Raw genomic sequence first — 26,290 nt, forward strand, 5'->3', positions numbered from 1 at the left:
TGAACCTCGGGTTATCCTCCCTCCTCAGCCTCCCAAAGTGCTGGAACTACAGGTGTGAGTGCTTGGCCTTCCTCATTTGTTTAACAGATAGAATATTGCAGCCACTTGATTAGGAGGCGCAGTGATCGCTCTTGAGGGATCAACAGTGTAACTAGGGAAACATCTCTTTGGTCTGTCCCAGTTCACCAGCCTGTTCAAGAACTGGTTTACTTCCTACCTTTCTGGCTTTTCCTAAGTACCTTTTACAGAGTCCTCCTCTTCAGCTGTACCTAAACTGTCAGTGTTCCCTGGGACTTTTTCTTTGGTTTTCTTGTTCTGTGTTCTCTTCTGGGGAGATATCAGATTATAACATCTGCATCTCCAGTTTACATTGCCCTTCTATAGCCTACATTGGTATATGAAGCTGAGATCCACATGCTCTAGGCTTCTTCATCTGGGCACCTGAAACTCAATGGATCCACAATGAGACATTTTATTTTCCCTTAAATGTGCTCACTCCACAATATTCCCTATTTCAGTGAATGTCAACACCACCTTTGCAGGTGTCCAGGCCAGAAACCTAAAAGTGAATCTTGCTCTCTCCTTCTCTTTCCCCATGTTCAGTTGGCCACACTTCATGTTGCTCCCATCTCATTAATAACTCTTGAATCCACCTTGTCCTCTGCTGTTGACGTAGGTGAGCTCTCACCATTCCTGGTTCCCCTGTAATCCAAGCTCTGCCTGGTTGCCACAACAATCTTTCTGAAATGAGTCATCCAATCAACTGAGTCATTTGCTCTAATTGCACCGATAGTTCCCCGTTCTCTTGAGGATAGAATCTGAACATCTAAAGCCCTTCTCTGTCTGTCTCAACCCTTACCACTCTTCTTACCCCCCGTGAGCTCCAGTTACACCAGCTACTCTCAGTTCCCCGACTGGCCCATGAATTCTCTCATATCTTCATGCCTTCACATATTTTGTTCCCTCTGCTTTGGTTACCCTTTATCCCATTTACTTTTCTGGCCAATTTCAAGACTTGGCCAGGATGGCAGCTCCCTCTGAGGGACATTTCCTGTTGTCCCTGCACTCCCTCCAAAGACGGGGATTTGTGATCAACCTTTGAACTCCAACCTGTGACTCCCTGGGCAAAGCCCTTTTATAGCACATACTATTCTGCAATCTAATAACCCTTTTACTTACCTGTCTGCACCTCCAGACTGCAAGCTTCCTTTAAAGTTTGGGTTTTATTTATATATTCTCAGAGCCTGGCCTATAGTAGGGGCTCAATAAAAGTGTTTATGCAAATGAGTGTCTTAATCAACAATGACATAGTTTATCATTTTCTGTGTAAGGCAGTGGCATGGCCTTTGCCTGGAAAGATTTTCAATCTCGTTGATTAAAAATTATAGAGTCACTTAATCTGATAAAAAAATTATCAATATAGACATTGTGAGAGAAGTTAGGAGGAATTGTCACCAACATTGGTATAGTCAGGAGTCGGAGGGCTTGAATTAGACCTTGATATGGATGTTAGGACAAGTAGAAGTGGAGAAGACGCGAAGCAAGAATGTCTAGAAACAAAGCAGACCGTTGGCTTAAGCAGAGAGCACGAGATAGGAACAATATCCCTGGCTGTGGAGGTCTGTCCCCAATAGACAAAGATTTCAGACCAGGAGGCAATGGGAAGCCGTTGGCTTCCTTTGATCATGGTGGAGATACTCTAAGAAGAGTAATCTGGTGGCTGTGTTGGCAGATGGGATTGCAGGTGGCAGAGACCAGTTAGGAAGATCTTGCAGTTGTCCAAGTCCCTCATGACTGCACTGTCTTGTGACAGGTATCTGAAACACAAAGGAAAGCCTCCACTTCACTCCAAGAATAATTTATTGCTAGATCTGGAAGGAGCCTTTGCTATCATCCCAAACATCTCATCCTATTATTTAACGGGTGGGCAAACTGAGGACTAATCTCAAGGTTCCCATAACTGATGGGGTCTTTGGATTCCAATCCTTGGCTCATTTTCCCAACCTGCCTGGGAAGTGGGTGGTTAAAGTTTAAAGCCTGGAAGAATGGGGGAAATGGTTCACAGGCATGAGGTGACCTGCAGGAGAGGCTGATGGTCTATAGGAGATTGGAGGATGAGTTTGGCTTAAACGTGTTGATTTAGAAATGACAGAGGGATTGGAGGCAATGACCAGCAGTCCACAGATCAGTTTAGGACTCTGTGAACTTTAGTGGAAGAGATTACAGAGAACACTGGCTAGGAGCCGAGGCAAGAAGGCTTTGGAAAGGCGTGTTTACTTTTGAGTGCTTAACCTAGAGACTCATGCAGGAAAGAATCTGTGGATCTCTTTGAGAAGCTGCAGAACAGCAGACACACCTGAATCCTATTCATGTTCATCCAGAAACGCAGACTTTAAAACAACCTTGTTTTTCTTCCTTTGTTTTGTTTTGTTTGGTTTTAGGGGGTTGGAGGGGAGGGAAGGGTGTCACTCGGGGAGCATATGGGTCGTTTGTTTGCAGTTTACATGGGTTCTTGTGAACATCAGCGAATGTTGTCGCTGATTTCGTCTCCTGCTTCACTTTTCTAAATCAAAACAAAATATTTAATGTAGCCCAAAGGAGAATAGTCAGTTTAGTAACTAGCCATGGCAGCTCTTTGAAAACTGCAGGTCTCAAATAACTAGGCCTGCACATTTTCACCAGCTCAGACAATTAAAGAGACTCCAGGGACCTAGGTGATGCTGATTCAAGTGGCGTATATTGTCATTTAAAATGGAAAGTCTATTTCTGAAAATAGACTCCAGGTATGGGAGAACTTGTTTCTCTGCTGGAGAAGGTAGCCCATCCTAGGGGGACTGAGGTAAATTGCTTAGTGGCTCAATTTCTACATAGTTAAAATGGGCCCATTTGGCCCTACCTACTTCGCAGAGTTGTTAGGAGGGCAGAATGAGGCTATAGACAGGCAGCATGTCATTGGACTGGGTCCGCCAGATGCAGAATGTTGACAAAAGCAGAAATCCCCTCCCCTCAGACTCCTCTGGGGAAAGCTGGCAGCCTTAACCACCATCACCACTCTGCACACCATAGCAGGGATATGAGAAGGGGCTGAGGTGAGCATTGGACTGGGGGCTCCTCCAGCTGTCTGTTGTTGCCTGTCTTCTAGTGTGTAGAGTTGCAGTGTGGCTTGAAGTGGTCATCACACCCACCATCACCATGGCAGCTCTGGGAGGAGGGACTAGCTGCTACTCTCTCAAGAAGGGATAACTGTTGCGCAAAACCTGCAGACTTTGAGCTAGCCAGCAGTTGACCAGCTGACCTAACCTCCCGTTTTCCAGGTCTTAACCTACCATCCATTCCCTACAAGTACAGAGGAAACTAGAAAGCTACCCTTCTCCTACCGTAGTTCTGTAACTTTGGGATGGAGTGAGAAGCATGGCATTGTTACCAGGTGATAGGGCTCATTGTCCAGTGCACTAGAAGCCAGTGTTATGGCACTGGGTTTTTAAGAAAAGAAAAGCTTTTATTTCATGTCAACCAACAAGGAGACAGGATCCAGCTCAAATCTGTCTCCCTGTGCTTGCTGGCTTTCAGGCAGCATTTGTATTAGAAAAGGTTTAAGGGGTGGATTTTGGGATTAGCAGGTGATTGGTGGCAGGAAGGGTGAGGTCTGGAAAGTCCTTGGGCATGCACAGTTTTCTCTGTCTGCATCCTCGTGGATGGTTTGTGCAAATTCAGCGAGGGGGGTGAATGGGAAACGTGTGATGGAAGTTCTGGCTGTGACGTCAGTAAGCTTGTTCTGCACAGACTCCAGTTGGCCATATTGATCCCAACCAATTTTAGCCAGCCTTATCTTTCAAGTAGAGGGAGTTTTAGTGTTTCCACAAGCTTTTATTTAACTTTTTTTTTTCTTATCTGCCATCCTGTAAGCTCAAGAATTTCTATTAGTCACTGGTTTAAGTCTTTGGGGCATGGTTCAATATGAGTGTGGGAAGGGGGAGGCCATGGCCTCTTGTTTCCCATTCATGACCATCCCTGCCCACTTCAGTGGGCCCAGTGTTGCCAGACCTGAAATATACCTCATGTGGGTGCTTGTCTCTGGTACCGCGGGTTCGTTTCTGGTCACCCTATGATATTTCCTTGCCCTAAGGTACTGGCACAGCTATCGGGTAGGAGGAGGCCAAGGTAGAAGGCACAGAGCCATTCCTGCCTCACCTTCTGCCACACAGTGACCCCACGTGTCTGGGGAGAGGCTTCTGGCCCCGGGAGGAGGAGGTGCGAGGTGCCCTGTCATACCATCACGGGGGGCAATGGCGAGAAGGCTCATGGGCCACATGCCTTGGCCATTAGTTGTCATGTCTGTTGTACCCCAACTTAACTGGCTTCTAACAGGCTGTCGTTATGAGTTCTGCTGGTCTCACCTCTCAGTGGGTTCAGGGAGGCAGATTTTGCTGACACCATAGGCAAGGAAGCGTGATGATAAACACCACTGGAATGAGAGGCCTTGTTAATCCAGCCCAAGCTCCTGCCAAGTTAGACGCTGAGGAGTCTAGTCTGGGCCACTTTGAGTACTGATGCATGATCCCAGGGCAATATGCTGTCCTGGGCGCAGGGTCACACTGGGTGACCTCTAACAGGCTTTCCTTGGGCTGTAGCTAGAGGGAAATGGGAGCTGGGGAGTGTGACAGGAGGGAAGTGTGGACTCTCCACCTACCAAGGGGCCTTCCCACATACTGTCCATCCCATTCAGCACCCTGAGGTGGGCGTCATTTCTCCCACTTGACAGATGAGGGAATCAGACCATGAGGCAGAATAACTGGCCCCAGGCCACACACGACTACCTAGTGTCAGTCATGATGAACCCTATTTGTCTACACCTTCTGATGAACTGAGCTACCTTTGTGCAGGACAGGCCCAAGGAAAGGGGCTCAGGCCAGAGTGGGAGCATTGAAACGGGGTTCAAACTGTCTGTCTGCCCAAACCAAACATTAATTTGCATACTAAGAGTTTAAGGGCATAGATATAATACAGACCTCCCCCAAGAAGTGACCTTTGAAGCCAACTTCTTCTTCATGTGATGGAATACATCAGACACCCTGTCTGCCGGGAATCCTTACCCTTCTCCTAGTGAGCCATGGTCTCTGGCCTATCCAGAAGCTCCTTAAAAATACTAGCGCATGAGATGTAGCATTGACAGGAGCCCTGGCCTGTGGGTCAGCAGTTGCTTTGTCAAATGCAATCTTGCCCTTGGCACAGCTTGCCGTTCAGGAGGGTGGAGGAAGTGGACGAGAGAGAGGTCGGTAAAAGAAGGGAGGGAAAGGAAGCAGGATGCCTGCCTGCCTGGAGCTTCCTTGGGCTGTTGTCCATGAGAGGAAGCCATACCTACCTCTTTGGGGTATGCCAACTCTTGTCCAGGAACCTATTGGGCTAGAGTGGAGGGGAACTGCAGAGTCTCCCCTTCCTTTCTCTTCTGCCCCCATGAGGAGGAAGTGAAGTGGAGCAGAAAGAGCGTGGGCTATGGTTTGAGCCCAGTGGAGTCTGCACTCCACCCAGCCTCCCCCTGGCTTTCTAGCTGTGTGACATTAGGCAGGTGGTTTCACCCCCTCTCCCTCTCCACTTTTTCCTCCTTAAAATATGGGACACAGTGCCTGCCTCACAGAAGCTGATGGTTCTGTGGAGTGTTGTGCACGAGGCTCCAGCCCAGGTCCTGATGCAGAACTCTCATTCTGGAAGGCTGGGTGCCTGGCTCTCCTTGGGGCACAGTTAGGCTTTCTGGCTGCATTCCTGGGGCATTCTCATGAAAAAGAACATGGGCTTTAGAGTGAGAAGGATGGGGAGGTGAGTCTCTCTATTTCCATCTGCGTGGGCAAATTATTTAGCATATCTGAGCTTGTCTTAAACTTTTGTTTTCTATTCCTTTATTTCCACATCTGGAAAATGGGTATATGAACTATTCTACCTTCATATAGCTATTGTGAGGATTAAATGAAGTAATCTCTGAAGAACCTTGCTATCGGTATTACTGATATTACCAGAGAGGTGGCTCATGTTTGTAATCCCAGCACTTTGGGAGGCCAAGGTGGGAGCATTGTTTGAGCCCAAGAATTCAAGGTTTCAGTGAACTATGATCACGCCACTACACTGCAGCCTGGAGACAGAGCAAGATCCTGTTTAAAAAAAAAATTGCTGATACTGATTATTCAGTAGGCCAGGGAAGCCTGTCTACCAGCCTGCAGGACATCATTGCGTTCACCTTCTCAGTAAATGGTAACAGACAGACTCTCTTCCTAATGTTTACACAAAATGGATTGAACTGGCTTTTTAGCATCATGCTTTACCCATATTTCTGTTGACAGCCTGTTACTGTGTGGAGAGAATTGCTGGATAAGAGCCACTGAGATCAAAGGGATCTTTACAATGGGCCTTTCAGTATATTTGTTCTGTAATCATGGACTGAAAACTTACTGAGCACTTGCCATCTGAATGAGGCAAAAAGGAAGTGTGTGTGTGTGTATGCATGTGTATGTGTATGCATGATTTGTTTTTGCCTTAAAATTAGTACATCAACCGTGTAATGTGCAGGACATTTAAAAAACATCAGAGCCATGACAGGTTCCCAGCTACTGGGATCCAGGACACCTTCCAATTTCATCTTTGGCTAAGACTTTCTATCTCTTTTTTCTTCTTCTTTCTTTCTCCTCCTCCCTTTTGATGCCTTTCTTTCCTTCCATATTACCTTTCTTTATTCTTTCTTTATTTCTTCTTTGATTCATTCTTGTATTTCTTCCTTGGTTTCTTAATTCCTCTTTCTTTCTCTTCCTTTCCTCCCTGCTGCCCAATACACTTCTGACTGCAGGGCGTAGATGTGCTGAAGGCCATCTGCTGCTGTGGCCTTTTGGATGGGAACCCTGTAGGTCTCAGCTAGGTTGGTTTATCAACTGTGATATATTCCTTGATTTGGTAAAACAGCCTGCAGCAGAGCAACATGCTTTTACCTCTTCTATTTTTTTTTTTCCTCATCCCATTTCCTCCCTCTCTTTGGTTTCTTCTTCCTTTCTAGGGGGTTGAATGGTCTCCTCTCAGCGGCCTCTTTTTTTTTTTTTGATACGGAGTCTGGTTCTGTCACCCAGGCTGGAGTGCAGGGGCACAATCTCGGCTCACTGTAGCCTCCGCCTCACAGGTTCAGGTGATTCTCCTGCCTCAGCCTCTCATGTAGCTGGGATTACAAGCATGCACCACCATGCCCAGCTAATGATTTATTATTATTATTAGTAGTAGTAGTAGTAGTATTTTTTTTTAGTAGAGACAGGGATTCGCCGTGTTACCCAGGGTGGTCTCGAACTCCTGGCCTGAAGCGATCTGCCTGCCTTGGCCTCCCAAAGTGCTGGCATTACAAGCATGAGCCACCATGCCCAGCCTTCTCTCAGTAGCATTTAACACAGACTCCTGGAACACACATGTGCAAAGTGAAAAAAATGACATTTTTATTTTCTGATTTTGAAAGTGAAGATACTCATTATAGACAATTTGCAAAATATTGAAAATAAGAATTAAAATTTGCCCCTGTTCCTCCCAAAAGTCCCTGTTAGGATCTGGGGGGCGTTATGTCCAGCTGCTCAGTAGCTCGTGCTGTCCCCTCCATGCAGGTTCCATCTAGAATCTGGGGCAGCAGCAGGTAAGTCCAGGTCACTGTTCCGTGGGGCTTACATGGGAGTGGAGGGAAGAGATCAGCAATATCAAACAAATAAAAAAGATCGTTTGGGATAGAGATAAATATTGTAAAAAAAAAAAAAAAAAAAAACAGGGTGGTTTGATGGGTATTGAGCAGGGGTAGAGGAAAGTCAGAGGGTTCGAGGAATTGGCATTTGTGCTAATGTCTACGTAATGCAGGAGGACTAGGTAGGCAGAGAGCAGAGGAAGAATGTTTTAGGTAGAGAGGAAACTAAATACAAAGTCCTGGGTGGGATCACATTCAGGGTACACAAGGAGCAGAAGGAAGGCCAGTGTGGCCAAGTGTATGAGTGAGGGAGAGCCGTGGATCTGATTATATGTGGCAATGGGAAGCCTTGGGAGGGTTTGTTATGGGGATGTGACCCGCATGGGTCTGCATGTTTAGAATTATCACAGTGTACCACTGTGGAGATGTGGGAGATAGAAAAGGGATAATGGTTAAAAGTTGCAGTAGTTCAGGGGACAGACAGTGCTGGCTTAGACAAGGGGAATAGTCTGTTTATTTACTTTCCAGTTACCTGTGATCTGTTATCTGTATTTTGTATATGTGTTTATATACAGACCATTTATTTCACACTTTTCCGGTACTACAGATTGTGCTAAGCACTTTGTTTGTATGTATTATCTAATTCATTTTTCACATAGAATCAGGCATAGTAATCTCCTTTTGCACATAAGGAAATTAAAACTCAGATAGGTTAAGAAAAGAAGGGGGAAAAAGTCAACGATAGTCCCTTTCCCCAATACAGACCTTATTAGGATTTAGAGGGGCATTTTTTTGGGGTCATTTATTTACAAAGGCCCAAGTTTATAACATACAGGTGACAGAATCAGCATTCAAACCCAGGTCTGACTCACTTCACAGCATAAAACCACTGTCCTGTACAAATTTAAATCCTGCTATAATGTTAATGTGGGTATAAACACTCTCCCCCTATGCAATAACTCAGCTTATAGGTCAGTCTCCATTGCCATGAGAATGTTTACCAGACAACCACAAAAACTCACTGTACACAAATAAAGGCTTATTGTTCACTCATCTGTAATTGCTATGGGTTGGTCAGGTGGCTCTGCTGATCTTGGCCGGACTCACATATCTAAAGTTCAGGTGATTTAAGCTGACCTAGGCTGGCCTGTTCTTTCATTTTCCAGCAGGCCAGACTGGACATGTTTATGGTAATGACAGAAGTGCTACAGAAAAGGGGCAGAAACATGCAAAGCCTCTTTAGGCCCAGCCTCAGAACTAACACTATCATTTCTGCCACATTCTGTTGGCCAGTGCAAGTCAGAGACCAGCCCAGATGCAAGAGGTAGGGAAATAGGCTCTGCCTGGAAGTGCAAGTCACATGGAATAGGACATGAATGGGTTGGAAATGAGCCTTTGGCCATCAGGACATTAGTGTTATGCTTTTGCAGAAAGGACTTGTTGGACAAATAACAGATTCCTGCTGTGGGAATGGAGACCAGCTAATATGGCCTCAGAGTCCAGAAGGCCCATATCCTTAGGCTGTATTTGTGAGGTTTAAATTTAATCTTTGTATATATCGTGAGCACTCTCTGTTGACCTTATAGTGTTGCTGTCGTCTCCTAAGTTGATTGGCTCCCTGTATGTAAAAAGATTTCCAGAGGCAGGCATGGTTTGTAGCAAAGTCAGCTGTAATCCCTGATGATGGTATCATCATCAAGGGATGCCAAGAGGGTAAAAGTGCTATTTCAGATTATGACTACATGGGATCCAGGAAGTCATGACAAGTGAACAGACCCTAAACTGGTGATGAGGAGGAGGGCAGAGGTGAGCAGGAGGGAAAGATTTGGCACCAAACTTTGAATCACTACGAGTTTCACCCATCAGCTCTAAAGGAAACCCTTTGGCCAAAATAAAAATTGTCTTCTCTTTCCTCAGCCTTAATTGATAGAGGATAATGTTCTCAGCTGGCTAATGCTCATCAGTGATCAACATTAGACTATTGTGTTTTGATGCTACTGCTGCAAATCTCCTGCTTTATTAACTGCCTGAATGAGGAGCACATCAGAAAGATTGGAGGTGTTGCAATTAGCCTTTAGGATTAAATAATAAGTAACACTATAATTTGTGACTTTGATGCAGACATAAATTTAAAAAATAAACCATTGACTAGAGAAGAGATAAAGACAGAGTGCTGCTGTTCCCCTTCATTGATGACTGCTTGCTAATCAGCTAATTGAACACAAGCTGCTAAATTCTTGCTAAAATATGAAAGAATATGAAATATCCTGTTTCCAGCTGTACAATTTGGAGGTTTAGCCATGCCTAATCTGTGACAAAAGTAGAGGCCAACTTTGGGTTTGAAGGTAACTTCTATTCTCTTTCCAGATTTATTTAAGCCCTTTGTTCCACCCTTTCCTCCAGAAACCCTCCTTGGTTCTTCTGGAAGTGACTTTCAGCAAGAAGCTTTTAGAAAGAAAAAAAAACAAAAACAAAAAAACACCATGTTCCAGTAACTGCAGGGGCTACGCGATGGGGTTGATCTTGTCCACTATGGATCTTTTAAATAAAGCTTTGGAAATACCAAACTCAGACTTAACAAATACAGGAGAAAAAAATGGCATGATTATCTCAATAAATAAATATCAAAAGGCATTTAAGAGAACTTAATACATTATTTCTGGTTTTAAACATTATTAATAAAACAAGGTTGGAAGAATTGGAATTGCCTTACCTTGTCAAGTTGTATCTACTAAGATACTAGAACAAGCCTTTATATTGAAGGATCTGAAGAATTAAAAGCATATTCCTTTAAAGTCTGGGACAAGCAGTGATCATTAGTCTCAGTCTCTCTGTCTTCTCATTGTCTTGTAGAAACCGGCTAATGCAGTGAGATTGAAAATTATTAAAAAGAAAGTAGGAATTATAAACATAGAAAGGATGCCACCTCTGTCTATACAGGCAGAAGATGAGATTGTTCACCTAAAAACTAAGAGATGTTAGAACTGTTAGAACTATTTGAACTAATAAGAAAGTAAAGTGGCTGGATATAAACCAGTAGCTTTTAAAACTAGTAGCTTCCTATATAGCAGCAGTAACCACTTAGGAAATATAATAGGGTAATATACCCTAGTAACAATTCTTATAAGACATTTAAGGAATAAACTGAAATGTGAAAGGCTAAAATAAAGAAAACTATAAAACTGAACTGATACGTGTTTTTAAAAAAGCCCACAAAAAATAAAAATGGAGAGCATACTGTGGGTGTATTCAATATTTTAAAGATAGTTGTCCTCAAATTTACCTATGAAATTGTAATTCAAAAATGCCAAATATTATTATATTTAAAATGGTAACTTTAAATATAAGTTAAGCAATGTATTCTGAAATCCATCTAGAAGAGTATATGTATAAAAGTACCTTAGAAAATTTTTTAAAAAGAACAAATAACCAACAAACATGCAAGATGTTCACTGTCACCAGTAACAAGGGAAGTGGAAATTTTAACAATAGTAAAACCAGCCTGGCCAACATGGTGAAACCCTCCACTGAAAATAGTCTCTACTAAAAAATACAAAACAATTTTAGTCTCTACTTAAAATACAAAAAAAATTAGCTGGGCGTGGTGCTCGGCACCTGTAGACCCAGCTACTCGGGAGGCTGAGGCAGGAGAATGGCTTGAATCCAGGGGGCGGAGGTTGCAGTGAGCCGAGATCATGCCACTGCACTCCAGCCTGCGTGACAGAGCGAGACTGTCTCAAAAAAACAAAATAAAACAATAGTAATAGTTGTGCATATCAGATTGCCAACATTTAAAAAATCATATTGTGTGAAACGTGCACTCTTACAAATGGTGGTGCAAGTGTAAATAGCTATGACATTTTTTGGAGCACAGTTTGGCAGTAGGTTTTTAAAATTTATTATTTTTTTTTATTTTAGATTCGGTGGGTACACATGCAGGTTTGTTACATGAATATACTACATGATGCTGAGATTTGGGCTTTGATTGAACCCTTCATGCAGAGAGTGAACATAGTACCTAATAGATCATTTTCCAACCTTGCCCCACTCACTTCCTCCACCTTTTTAGAGCTCTCAGTGTCTACTGTTCCCAGCATTATGTCTGTGTGTACCCAATGTTTAGTTCCTACCTATAAGTGAAAACATGCAGTATTTGGTTTTCTGTGTTAATTCATTTAGGATGCGGCCACCAGCTGCATCTGTGTTGCTTCAAGGGACATGATTTGATTCTTTTTAATGGATACATAGTATTCCGTGGTGTAGATGTATCACATTTTCTTTATCCAACCCACTATAGATGGCACCTAGGTTGATTCCGTGTCTTTGCTATTGTGAATAGCACTGCGATGAACATGCGAGTACAGGTGTCTTTTTGGTTGAAGGATTTATGTTCCTTTGGGTATAAACCCAGTAATGGGATTGCTGGGCCAAGTGGTAATTCTATTTTTAGTTCTTTGAGAACTCTCCAAACTGCTTTCCACAGGGACTGAACTAATTTATATTCCCACCAACAGTATATGAATGTTCCCTTTTCTCTGCAACCTCACCAACATCTGTTATTTTTTGACTTTTTAATAGCCATTCTGGCAGTACGTTTAAAAATATAAAATGTACATGCCTTTCGTGTGAGCAGTCTCACTTCTAGAAATCACTTCTACAAAAATATATACCTAAAAATCCCTCAGTTGAGGAATTATACATTGTTATATATCCAAACTATGGGATACTCTTGACCCTTTAAAAAGAAAAAGTAGTTTTATTTGTCCTAACATTGGAAATTGCATATGGTATATTGATAGATTAAAAAAGTAACTTAAGATATGTGGGTAGTATCATACCATTTGGGTTAAATCACCTATGTGTAAAAACCAAGATATAAGAGGTTCACATCAAGATGTTAAGGGTGATCACCTCTGGGAAGACAGTGAGTGGGACTGTGGGGAAGAGGAGAGTAGCAAGAACCAGGACTTTCACTCTCTTGACACATTTCTTTATTTGTTGACATTTCGCAGTGAACGTCTTTGATCATTTAAAAAATTAATGATGCATTCTTATATTGACAATTCTTATACTAAAATTTTGAAAATCCACAGGAGATAGGAAAAAATACCCCTTACTTGTGATACTATTGACATTTTGAAATGAAAGGAAAAAATGAGTTTAGTAGAGTTAATTCAGCAGAAAATATAAATAAATAAGATGGCACTAAGGTATCTTTGGGGAGAAATGGGACCTGGTTTTGTTTCTCAGGTCCTTTGCCATTTGCTGTTTGATACTGGGGAAGCCACGTACCTTGTCTGTGATCCAGTTAGGTTTCCTCCACTCTGCAGATAGAGCTGACCTACTTCCATTGGAGGAAAAACCTAGAGAGAAAGAACGTCAAGAAAGGTTCCACCTGAATGGGAAGTGTTATTGTTAGAATGTCCATGAATGAATGTCAGAGTCCAGCATCTCAGAGGCCACCATTAAATGAGGAGCACTCTTTGTAGAAGCTGAACTCTGAAGTATGCATCATGGTGAGGAGTCAGGTGGGGATAAATGAATAAAACATAAAAGACCATGTGGTATGGTAGAGGAGGAGGAGGTGTGTGTGTGTGTGTACAGCTTAAGAACATTTATAAAGCAATAAAGGAGAACATTTTGATACAGCATAATAAACAATATTGGAGTACTAAGGAGGAGCTTGGAGCAATTCAATTTGGGAAGTATTAAGAGGTGTTTCATGATGATAGGAGATGGGTGCATATGGCTGTGTAAGAATGGGGAGGTGGGGACATTGTAGTGATGGGGCATTGGCATTGGGTAGCTTTGTTATTAAGTTCAAAGAGTTTCTAAAGGGAAAATAAAATCCCCATTTGAATCACAGGTGGTTCATTTTCTGAGGCAATCTCAAGAGGCACAAGATCAAATCTAGCTTGACACCATCCAGTACAGAACTCAGCAGTCTCTAGAAGCTGGAGCTGAGCTACAGCTTGGCTAATGAGAAATCTCCATCCTCTGCCAGTGCCTCAGGACCCATCTCTTCCTCTTTGTCAAGCAGGATACAAAGAGAGCGCAAAGCAGAGTGGGACCTAGAAGGTCACCCAGAGCATTCATTTTGCAAACTCCCCACCAGGCCTTTCCAGAAGACAGATGATCACGGTTTCACAGTTTTGCTAGAATCCGAGCCAGTGGCTTCATGCTTCGACCTGGGGTAGGTTTTAATGAAACCTAAAGAGTACCTGACACACTGACCTACCATTGGCAGTGAGGAAGAGGAGGAGATGGGCCAAACACAGCTGAACGACATCCTCTCATTTATTCATGGGGTGTGAGAGGAGCGATTGTAAAATTCAGATGAAAACTAGAAGTTAAAATTCAGAGCTCCCAGTATAAACATTTGGGTCTGGTATGAAGTTCACTTTCACCAGTAAGACACATTGAGAAACACAAGAAACCCGTTGTTCTCTGGATGTTTGTGCATTTCAGTGGTTTTGCCTTTAGGACCCTCAAGTGGAAGTTAGATTGTCTCTATTACGTTCTTTCTAATTTCTTAAATATTTCTTGAACTAATCCCCTTCTCACTATCTCCATTGCTACCGTTAATGTGTACACTGTTTATCACAACAGCCTTGTATCTGATCAGTCTGCAGCCGTGCCCCATGCAATCCGTTCATCATGCTGCCTGATTCTTCTTTCCAAACATCAGCTGTTTGTCACTTCACTGCTCAGCATCTCTCAGTGACATTTGGATTTTTCAAAATCATATCCCCACTGCCCACCTTCTTGGCCACGTCTCTTGTGCTTGCACCTCTCCCCACTCCATGTTTTCTTCTGATTCAATGTGACAGCTACCCAACACTACACGTGGTTCTGCAAAAATGCAAACCTCTGTCTTGTCTTGGCGCCTAGAATACCCTTTTTTTGCTAATTACTCTTTGTCTCAAGGTGCAGCTGTACCAAGAGTCATCTCTAGGAAATGCTCCCTAAGCTCCTTTTGTGTTACATACCATTTCCTCACACTGTGGAAGCACGTGAGAATTACTTCCATCCCAACATCTATACTCTCCCCTAACTGGCTAGTTATTGGTCTGTCTCCCTGACTCACCTGGAAAACACCCTTAAGGTGAAAATTACGTAGTTCTGTTCATTGCATCTTGCAGAGTGCCTGGCATGTCGCTGTGTGATAGGAAAGAATGAATGTGTATTTTTAAATTGGGCTTCTCCCTCTCTAGTTTTTGAACATGTGTATGTGGGTTTCTGTTTTGCCCAATGTGACGTGAGTCAAGTCATACTCAACCTGCTGTGTTCTCAGAAATGCAGTGAGGATGAGTAAGATAAATCATGTTAGCATCATATATAAGTGAGCTGAAGACTCTCACCACTTATCTCAGAGCATCATTAAGTAGCTGCCTACTAGGTCTCTCTAGGGTGTTTATGAATTAAAACTCCTGTTTGTTCCAGGTCAGCTGTTGCCAGCAAACCGCAATACACCGAGTCCCATTGATCCTGACACCATCCAGGTCCCAGTGGGTTATGAGCCAGACCCAGCAGATCTTGCCCTCTCCAGCATCCCTGGCCAGGAAATGTTTGACCCTCGCAAACGCAAGTTCTCTGAGGAAGAACTGAAGCCACAGCCCATGATCAAGAAAGCTCGCAAAGTCTTCATCCCTGATGACCTGAAGGTAAATTGGAACTGGTAATCAGTCTTTGGGCAAATGGAGAGTGGGATCCACAGACAAATTAAAAGGGTGACCCCAGGAAGATCCCAGAAGCTAGTGCATGAAGGATTTCTGATTTCTGATCCTGTTTCTTGGCATGTGACTTCTAGGCAAGTTGTTTTCTCTCTGGGTATTTTTTGAAATACACTTTTATGTCTTGATGCTGAACAGAAACAAGGAGAAGCAGTAAAATGTTGGAGTGATTTTAAACCCACGAAGGAAGCAAACCTGATCCTATCTGCATGGAAACCCACAAAATTCTAATAAAATTAAACCCCAAATCTTTCAAGGTTGAGAAGAGAAAGAAAATCATTTGAGAAGGGCATCTGAACCTCATCGCCCTGGAAGAGTTACCTTCCTTTTAGAAAATTTTTGATAATTTGCTGCTGCCATTTCCCTGTAGGCTGCAGGGAATAACAGCCAGAGATAGGACCTTCCTCCATTTTGCCAACCTTGGATGACCAGGGTGGGATTTTGTGAAGGAAACTAGTAGTTCCCTGACACCATTTATATGTACTGTTCACTTTGTATCTTAAGTAACGATCACTTGAATATCTCACCGCTAGGTTAATTCTAAGTAGGTTTTCTCTGCAGTGTTGAAGGGACACATTATTTATAAAGGGAAATAGATCTACCCTGGAAGTCAAATACAGCTTAAAACAAAATTAACCAGACAGAGTAATGATATCTTAGGATGAAAATTCTTTCCAAAATTATGCCATGTCTGCTAATGCCAAAATAGAATGATTTCTTATTAACCATTGCTTAGAACTTTCATGCTTCTTTCCAATCATATGGGTACTGGAGATATGATTATTACATAGTCAAGGCCTTGAAACCAGATGTAATTAGCCCTTTTCTATTGTCTGCCCCCATCTCTCAAACCTAACTATGGTTCCTGTGTAGAGACACTCCTAGGCTGGGAAATAGGAATTTGAGACAACATCTGAACTGGCTTAGACCAGTTGTTCATGCTTTACATAGCTAGAAAAAACGCTGGAAGCAGAAGTACCTGGCAAATTTAAATCACTGCTGTCATCCACATTCCTGAGATTACCTTAATTGATGCAGAGTAGGAAAACATCAGGGCTGAAGGGGACCTTAGAGATTCATTTGTCCAAAATTACCACTTTGCGGTTGAGGAAATGCAGAAAATGGAAAGCTGAAGTCAGCGGATCACTACCTGTTACAGGAAGGCTTAGCCTGGCTCCCAGGTTGTCTCGCTTCCCAAAAGGTCACAGCAGCACGTTGGCCCTGTCAAGGGCTATAACGGGGGCCCATGGGTGACAAATCAATGGCCGTCACCCTGAGAATCAAAAAAGGAAATCACATGGTAAAAACACCAGAAAATCTAAACTAGTCAGGACATTGATGGTTAGACTGAGATGGGGTAAAAATGGGGTACCATGGGGTCAGGTCTTGGGCAATTAGGTACCTTATTTCAATGAGATGCCTTTCCTAGTCTTGTCTTCTTAGTGATCCAATTTTGTGTGTGTGTGTGTGTTTTTGTTTTTTGGTTTTTTTTTTTGGGATGGAGTCTCACTCTGTTGCCCAGGCTGGAGTGCAATGGCACAATCTCAGCTCACTGCAAACTCCGCCTCCCCGGTTCAAGCCATCCTCCTGCCTCCGCCTCCTGAGTAGCTAGGACTACAGGTGCCCGCCACCACGCCCAGCTAATTTTTTGTATTTTTAGTAGAGACGGGATTTCACCGTGTTCACCAGGATGGTCTTGATCTCCTGACCTTGTGATCCACCCGCCTCGGCCTCCCAAAGTACTGGGATTACAGGCGTGAGCCACTGCGCCCGGCCTTTTTTGTGTATTTTAAAGCCTCATATCTTAAACTAAAGCTAGGGATCCTGTTCAACATGGATTTTCTCTTGAATGGAGGGTAGTTTGAAAGGATGCTGCTATGAGTAATAGAACTTCCAGCCAGACTTTCACAAAGCCTCCAAATTTATTAAAGAGCAAGATTAGTTAATAACCCAGGTAACCTTGGCAACAAAGAGGCCAGACAAAAACCATCTGTGCTGGAATTACACATATTGCTGCTGTCATGGTCAGGCCTGACCTTTTCACACAGCAGGTGGGGAATGGGCAGGAACATTGTCCTACCAGGTGTCCTTGGATATTTTTTAGTTGTGGATGAAGTCTCAAACTAAAGACCATGAGCTAATATAAAGCAGGAAGCAGAGCTGTAACATGTTTATCCTTCTGGCAGAAAGGTCTGAGCTAAGGGTAGGTGGGGGAGAAGGTGTTTCTGGCCCCCAGCACTGGACAGGTAAACCAATTCAATGAAATGGCCCCACCAAAAATGATCTTCCCTGCAGCTGCGTGAACTTCCTCTCTTGAGCCAATCATTAGGGTTAGCATGCCTGCCCTGGAGAATGAAGGGAGAATTGAGGTTGACATGCTGGGGTACCTATTTGAAAATCCGTTTAATCACCTTGATTTCTTAATGCTTTTAAGGGTCCATTCATTCACTTGATGAATAGTTTTCAAATGCTAGTGTGTGCCAACCCTCTTAACCCTGTATCAGGGGCTGAGAATACCAAGGTGAGCCAATACTGAGACTGTTCCTGCCTTCATGGAACTTCTAGTCTGGTGAGAAACAGGGAGTGTTGACCTGTTGGGTGGGGCAGGGCTAAGTGGGTCCCTTGTTGCATGGAGGTAACTGGGTAGCCAGATGGCATCAGCAACTGGGAGATAGAGGGAAAGTGGGCAAAGGATGGAGTGCCACGTTTATCAGCCCCACTCAAAATCCCGCTTCCCCCTGCCCACAACCATTTTTTGATGACAAAGGGAGGCAAGCTGGTTTTTCTAGTCCAGGACACTCCTTTCGTCATTCCTGCCTTCTGTATCCTCTTCTTGACCCGGTTCCCAGCTCCCCTCCCTCCCACCTGAGAGGTTTGTTTTGCATTCCACACCTTGGCTGGCTCGTCCACATGTGTGGACAGGTGAGGTTGGGAAATGAGAGCACTTTAAAAGTGAGAAGAGCTCTAATAAGTTAGAGAGAAGTTGGTTGTTACCCTGGTCTTTAAGACCTAGTCAGAATTGTCTTAGACCACACTAAGCCTGTGGCCTATGGTGGGAGCCCCCATTCCTCCCCCATCACATACATGCAGTTTCTACAGTGTTCCAGGGGCTTGTTCTTATGTACCCCTTCGCCTCCTGGGCTCCTGTTCCCCTGTGTGCAGACTCTGATACATCCTAAATCAAGTCCTCTTTTGAGTGCTCTTGGAAACCACACTCCCAGGCACATTGTTGGGTATAGATTTACTGATACCGTGAAGGGAGTGGAACCCAGGCTTCCATCAAAACACAGATAACTTCCATCAGGACTGGAGGCTTCACCACTGTTGTTAACTGGAGGCTTCGCCACTTTGGGCCCCCTCACCACCATGACGTCATTGACCATCCTGGCTCCTCCCAGCCTCTCCCCTGCCTCCAGCTCCCCTGCTCGCTTTCAGAAGCACAGACAACAAATTCGGCCAACAACCATTGCACACCTGCCCTAGCTTGCTCACCCAGGTATTCTTCAAAGAGCAGCCTCCTCCCTCCTACCCAGAAGAATTCTGGTATCATCTATTTTGAAAATTGTTTTTTTACCCCGTTACGTATTGTTATGAAATGTATAAAAACCCGGGGGTGCTTTATTTAAGATGATAGTACCAGTTTGTGGATGGCAGATAGGAGGTGTCTACACAGTTTCTATCCCACACTTTCTGTATTTGTGCAGGGCAAGTACCTGTTGAGGGTAATGGGCAGTTTTGGGGGTTGACCGCTGACCTTAGACTTTCCTTGCAGCCTTGGCCCCAACCCATGTGACCTCCTCCAATGCCAACTGCCCCTTGGAATTCTGAGGGGGGCAAGCACTGGCCTGACCCATTTATTCTGGGTGGCATGTAACTGCAGGTAGTAGCATTGCTAGGACTGAGAGATTTGCTTTTGCAAATTGTTGAAAAAGGGGAGTTGCAAAATTCACCAGGTGGCACCATCAATGAATTGGGAAGATCTAAAAGAAGATCCCTGTTTCTTAGTCTCCTTAAGAAGGTTTTCCCTTCTGTCAGGGAGGCAGCAGTGGGGGTGGAGGCCAGGGAAGGAGGGATTGTTTTCACACTGACCACAGTGAAATATTACTCAGGCTAATTAAGGCCTAGAGAACAGTTAAACAGGAAATTAGAATAAATTATGTAAATTCTGGCCACCAATATGAGTACATTGATTAGCCGCAGGTTGAAGGTTTTTTTTTAATTTCTATTTTTAATTACCAAAGTGTATGTATCTATTACATGATATTGTAATAGTTCAGAATAATACAAAAGGTAGAAAGTCTTACCTCTTTCCTTTGCCTCTGCCAATCCGCCTTCTAGAGGCTCCCCCTTTATAGATTAGTATAAATCCTTCTGCGCCTCTTTCTATGAATATATTATATGATTTTTAATCAAACTGGGATGAGACCATACATATTTGTGTGTAAACTGTCATCGTTTCCACCCACGTAGTGGCATATCATGAACATCTTTCTGGTGCAGGTGGGTCATTATTTTTAACAGCTGCCAAGTATCCCTTTGTATGACTCTATCATAACGTGGTTTTTAAATCTCCTATGCATAGTTTTTCCTCATTTTTTCTATTGCACATAATGCTGCAGTGAACAGTTTATGCTTGTGTGTACATGCACATGTATGAAGATCGCTACAGGACAAAATCTTGGAAGTGGAGTGCTAGATCAATAGTATATGCATTTAAATAGTTGATAGATATTGCCAAATTGCCTTCTAAAATTTTTGCACCAACTCATACCCAAAAAAATATATGAGTGCCCATGGAGGAAAAGGGTTCTTAAAATGTTGAGCAGGGAGAGTAAAGAAAGTTGGAATGTAATTTAAAGGTGAGGTGAGCCACCTGCTTTCATGCAGCCTCTGATCTCTGCTTCATTGAGCAGACCTCTGCTGGGCAAACAGTAGGAGCCTGTTGGGACAGATCGGTGGGTCCTTGCTCCAAGAAGGAAGTGTGGCTCATGGGCCACGCTCTCAGACATGCAGAAACTGTAAAGGAAGGAGACATAAGCTAGGCGCCTCTGCACAATCCTGGAGCCTGCCCGTGCCCTGGCTGGCACTGGGCTTTGCTGAAATCTAATATCTTATTTCTTTTTCTCTTCTGTAACTAATGAGCAGGATGACAAGTACTGGGCAAGGCGCAGAAAGAACAACATGGCAGCCAAGCGCTCCCGCGATGCCCGGAGGCTGAAGGAGAACCAGATCGCCATCCGGGCCTCGTTCCTGGAGAAGGAGAACTCGGCCCTCCGCCAGGAGGTGGCTGACTTGAGGAAGGAGCTGGGCAAATGCAAGAACATACTTGCCAAGTATGAGGCCAGGCACGGGCCCCTGTAGGATGGCATTTTTGCAGGCTGGCTTTGGAATAGATGGACAGTTTGTTTCCTTTCTGATAGCACCACGCCCAAACCAACCTTTCTGACATCAGCACTTTACCAGAGGCATAAACACAACTGACTCCCATTTTGGTGTGCATCTGTGTGTGTGTGCGTGTATATGTGCTTGTGCTCATGTGTGTGGTCAGCAGTATGTGCGTGTGCGTGTTCCTTTGCTCTTGCCATTTTAAGATAGCCCTGTCATCGTCTTTTAGTTCCAACAAAGAAAGGTGCCATGTCTCGCGGGTCTCCCATCCCCTCCCTCCTTCACTCCTGCCTCTTCAGTGTTGCTTCATGTTCGAGCTTACCTACTCTTCCAGGACTCTCTGCTTGGATTCACTAAAAAGGGCCCTGGTAAAATAGTGGATCTCAGTTTTTAAGAGTACAAGCTCTCGTTTCTGTGTAGTCCATAAGTTACCATGCTAACGAGGTGCACACAATAACTTAGCACTACACCGCAGCTCTAGTCCTTTCTAAGTTGCTTTCCTCTTTCAGTTTTGGTGATAATCGTCTTCAAATTAAAGTGCTGTTTAGACTTATTAGATCCCATATTTACTTACTGCTATCTACTAAGTTTCCTTTTAATTCTACCAACCCCAGATAAGTAAGAGTACTATTAATAGAACACAGAGTGTGTTTTTGCACTGTCTGTACCTAAAGCAATAATCCTATTGTACGCTAGAGCATGCTGCCTGAGTATTACTAGTGGACGTAGGATATTCTCCCTACCTAAGAATTTCACTGTCTTTTAAAAAACAAAAAGTAAAGTAATGCATTTGAGCATGGCCAGACTATTCCCTAGGACAAGGAAGCAGAGGGAAATGGGAGGTCTAAGGATGAGGGGTTAATGTATCAGTACACGGATTAGCCTTTGCCATCGATACGTTCGGTTTTGTTGTTCCCCTTCCCTGACACCCTGCCTCGCCCCCACTTTTCTAGTTAACTTTTTCCATATCCCTCTTGATATTCAAAACAGTTACTTAAGATTCAGTTTTCCCATTTTTTGGTAATATATATATTTTTGTGAATTATACTTGGTTGTTTTTAAAAAGAAAATCAGTTGATTAAGTTAATAAGTTGATGTTTTCTAAGGCCCTTTTCCCTAGTGGTGTCATTTTTGAATGCCTCATAAATTAATGATTCTGAAGCTTATGTTTCTTATTCTCTGTTTGCTTTTGAATGTATGTGCTCTTATAAAATGGACTTCTGAAAAATGAATGTAAAAGACACTGGTGTATCTCAGAAGGGGATGGTGTTGTCACAAACTGTGGTTAATCCAATCAATTTAAATGTTTACTATAGACCAAAAGGAGAGATTATTAAATCGTTTAATGTTTATACAGAGTAATTATAGGAAGTTCTTTTTTGTACAGTATTTTTCAGATATAAATACTGACAATGTATTTTGGAAGACATATATTATATATAGAAAAGAGGAGAGGAAATCTATTCCATGTTTTCAAATTATATAGCAAAGATATATATTCACCAATGTTGTACAGAGAAGAAGCGCTTGGAGGTTTTTGAAGTCTTTAATATTTTAAGCCCTATCGCTGACACATCAGCATGTTTTCTGCTTTAAATTAAAATTTTATGACAGTATCGAGGCTTGTGATGACGAATTCTGCTCTAAAATACACAAGGAGCTTTCTTGTTTCTTATTAGGCCTCAGAAAGAAGTCAGTTAACGTCACCCAAAAGCACAAAATGGATTTTAGTCAAATATTTATTGGATGATACAGTGTTTTTTAGGAAAAGCATCTGCCACAAAAATGTTCACTTCGAAATTCTGAGTTCCTGGAATGGCACGTTGCTGCCAGTGCCCCAGACAGTTCTTTTCTACCCTGCGGGCCTGCACGTTTTATGAGGTTGATACCGGTGCTATGTGTTTGGTTTATAATTTGATAGATGTTTGACTTTAAAGATGATCGTTCTTTTGTTTCATTAAGTTGTAAAATGTCAAGAAATTCTGCTGTTACGACAAAGAAACATTTTATGCTAGATTAAAATATCCTTTCATCAATGGGATTTTCTAGTTTCCTGCCTTCAGAGTATCTAATTCTTTAATGATCTGGTGGTCTCCTTGTCAATCCATCAGCAATGCTTCTATCATAGTGTCATAGACTTGGGAAACCCAACCGGTAGGATATTTCTACTAGGTGTTCATTTTGTCACAAGCTATAGATAACAGCAAGAGATGGGGGTGTATTGGAATTGCAATACGTTGTTCAGATGAATAATAAAATCAAAAACTTTTGCAATCTTAAGCAGAGCTAAATAAAAGATATCAATATGAGACACAAGTGGACGTAGAGTTGGCCTTTTTACAGGCAAAGAGGCGAATTGTAGAATTGTTATATGGCAATAGTCATTAAAAACATAGAAAAATGATGTCTTTAAGTGGAGAATTGTGGAAGGATTGCAACAGGGACCATCCAAATTTATGGCCATATCAAATGGTAGCTGAAAAAACTATATTTGAGCACTGGTCTTTCTTGGAATTAGATGTTTATATCAAATGAGCATCTCAAATGTTTTCTGCAGAAAAAAATAAAAAGATTCTAATAAAATGTATTCTCTTGTGTGCCAGGAGAGGTTTCAGAAACCTACCTCGTCTTAAAAATTTAAACACTTTGGAGTCTGTGCAGGTGCCTTATATGTAGGTCATTGTCGCGATACACACACACGAACACTCCCTCTGGACTGGCTGCCTCTCCATCCAGGGCAGTTAACTAGCAAACAAGGCAGATCTGCTTCATGGAGCAGGAGGCCATGGCTTGACTCTGAGTGATTTGGGTCAACCAGGGTCAGACGCATGTCTGCACACTGCAGCTATTATGAGTCCCTTTGTCATTTTTCACCTTTTCATCCTAAGTATCTTTCAGAGATTAATTATTTGGCCATTAACAGTGAATCCAAATCATATCACACTGACATCATCTAGACATGATTTGGAAGGAGCAGCTTAGGACCTCCTGATGAGGTCACATTGTTGTTTCTTTTAACTAGACTTGGCAAAGAAAGGCAAAAATTGACCAGCCTAGCTTTCTGCTGGTGCTGCCTTAAGGAGGTAGTCTGTGGAGGGGAGGGCTGTAAATCATTACTTCTTTCTCTTCAGGAGGTGGCCACTTCGAACCATTCAAATACCACATTAGGCAAGACTGTGTTAGGCCTTTTGTCTTCAAATACAACAGGCCTCCACGGACCCATCCCTCCAAGCAGAAGGAGGGTACTCTCCTCTGAGGAGAGTACAGATGGGATTCCACAGTGGGGTGGGTGGAAACCTGTACTAGATAACCCAGAGGTTCCTTCTAACCCACTGGTTTGGTGGGGAACTCACAGTAATTCCAAATGTACCTTCAAATTTCTAGGGTCTGTTTTCAGAAGAAGCAAGAATTATCAGCGGCACCCTCCCCACTGCCCCCAGCGTAAAACAATAGACATTCTGTGAAATGCAGAGCTATTCTTTGGTTTTTCTAGTAGTTTATCTCATTTTACCCTAATCTTCCTTTAAGGAAAACTCAATCTTTATCACAGTTAATTAGAGCGATCCCAAGGCATGGGACCAGGCCTGCTTGCCTGTGTGTGATGGCAGTTGGAGATCTGGATTTAGCACTGGGGTCTCAGCACCCTGCAGGTGTCTGAGACTAAGTGTTCTGCCCTCCAGGTGGCGATCACCTTCTGCTCCTAGGTATCCCCACTGGCAAGGCCAAGGTCTCCTCCAGGTTTTTTCTGCAATTAATAATGTCATTTAAAAAATGAGCAAAGCCTTATCCGAATCGGATGTAGCAACTAAAGTGAATACATTTTGCAGGAGGCCAAGTGTGTGTGTGTGTCTGTGTGTGTGTGTGTGTGTCTGTGTGTGTGTGTGTGTGAATAAGTCAACACAAAGTCTTTAATTCTGAGCACCTTACCAAACATAACAATAATCCATTATCCTTTTGGCAACACCACAAAGATTGCATCTGTTAAACAGGTACAAGTTGACATGAGGTTAGTTTAATTGTACACCATGATATTGGTGGTATTTATGCTGTTAAGTCCAAACCTTTATCTGTCTGTTATTCTTAATGTTGAATAAACTTTGAATTTTTTCCTTTCTTTCATGTATTTTTATTAACAGTTGGCTAGCAATGGCATTCTGTTCCCACCTCAGTAGCAAAGAGACCATTTATAGAGATTATTACCTAGATAATAAAATGATAATACTATATAATTAGTAATAAATTAACATTTATTGGGTAGTTATGTGCCAGACACTGTGCTAAACACTTAGATGGAATATTTTATTCCATATTAGCTCTGTGAGGTAGGGACAATTATTATCCCCATTTACAAAAGACAAAATTGAAAGTTAGGGGAGTCACGTAGCTTACCTAATGTTACAGAGGTAAAAGTGGCTGAGATGAATTTTGATCCCTGGAATGGGCATCACTTAGAGGGGTGGTTCCCAAAAGCCAGTCCGCAGACTGTCTTGTTCTCTAATATATAAAAAATAATTCAGCAACATCTAGGAGTATAAATCCAGAGATTCTGAATCAGTAGTTCTTGGATGGGGCCTAGAAATCTGAATTTTTAAACTGATCCCAGCCAACTTCCATGTGCAGCCAAGTAACTGGTGTCAAGGATTTATAGACTTGGCTTTTAATTCAAGTTCATGACTCTTGGGGGATCCATGCAGAGGCTTCAGAGCTGCCATAGTTATCTGAAATTGTATGCAACTTTTTTGTGTATAAACACATTTATTTTGCTGTAGAGACTTGTAGCTTTTTTTTTTTTTTTTTTTTACTTCCCTAAAGGAACCTGTGAGGCAAGGCAGAATAAAACCCCTGATTCATATAAGAAGGCTGATGTAGAGCAGTGGTTCTCAGCCCAGGGAGCCCAGTAGATTCACCTGGGGAGCTCAAAACTGCCTGTGTGGGGCTGCAGCCCAGGCCAAGAAACTCAGCATCTCCGGCATACTGAGAAGGGGGCTCTGTGTTGAGGAGTACAGTTCTGGATTCAAATCTGTCACCTAGTGGGTATGTGACCTTGAGCAGCTTCTAAACAGTTTTGAACATAATTTCGTCTGTGAAATGAAGGTATACTCACTTCTGAGGGTTGTGGGGAGAACTAATGACAACAAATGAATTGTCTCTGGCACGTCCGAGGCCTTCAATAGATAACTACATGGGGCCCACGGGAGTAGAATGGATGCCTTGAGCATTTTTCCAATTCAATATTTCAGACTATTTGTTCCTTCAAAGAGGATGGAAAAGAATTCCCCTGCCCATACAGGGGAGCAGGATGGCTGATGGTGTGGGAATGGGTGGTAGACCATCAGAGACCTTGTTTCATAGTATGACTTCACCAAGAGTTCATAGACTAGCACCAGCTTTGTGCACAAGGTCGATGGGCATCTCTTACTTGGTGACAACCTCCAGTTAAAATTGAGTGGTTACAAGTTAGGATTCAGCTCTATTTTCA

General features: G+C 42.9%; 1 protein-coding gene across 2 annotated transcripts in view; it reads left to right on the forward strand.

Annotated features, from left to right (window-relative positions):
- The window catches only part of HLF (HLF transcription factor, PAR bZIP family member), a 59,801-nt gene extending 34,876 nt beyond the window's left edge, over positions 1-24,925 (forward strand). Inside the window, exons 3-4 of one of the 2 annotated variants that reach the window (XM_032162798.1) lie at positions 15,137-15,357; positions 20,572-24,925. In XM_032162798.1, the coding sequence (XP_032018689.1) occupies positions 15,137-15,357; positions 20,572-20,787 (437 nt within the window). In that variant the 3' untranslated portion in view covers positions 20,788-24,925. Of the gene's footprint in view, positions 1-15,136; positions 15,358-20,568 lie in introns of both variants that reach the window. The other variant, XM_032162797.2, reaches the window with a different exon arrangement.
- Positions 24,926-26,290: the final 1,365 nt, after the last annotated feature.

The sequence above is a fragment of the Hylobates moloch genome, unplaced genomic scaffold, assembly GCF_009828535.3.
Source record: "Hylobates moloch isolate HMO894 unplaced genomic scaffold, HMol_V3 SCAFFOLD_10, whole genome shotgun sequence".
NCBI lineage: Eukaryota > Metazoa > Chordata > Mammalia > Primates > Hylobatidae > Hylobates > Hylobates moloch.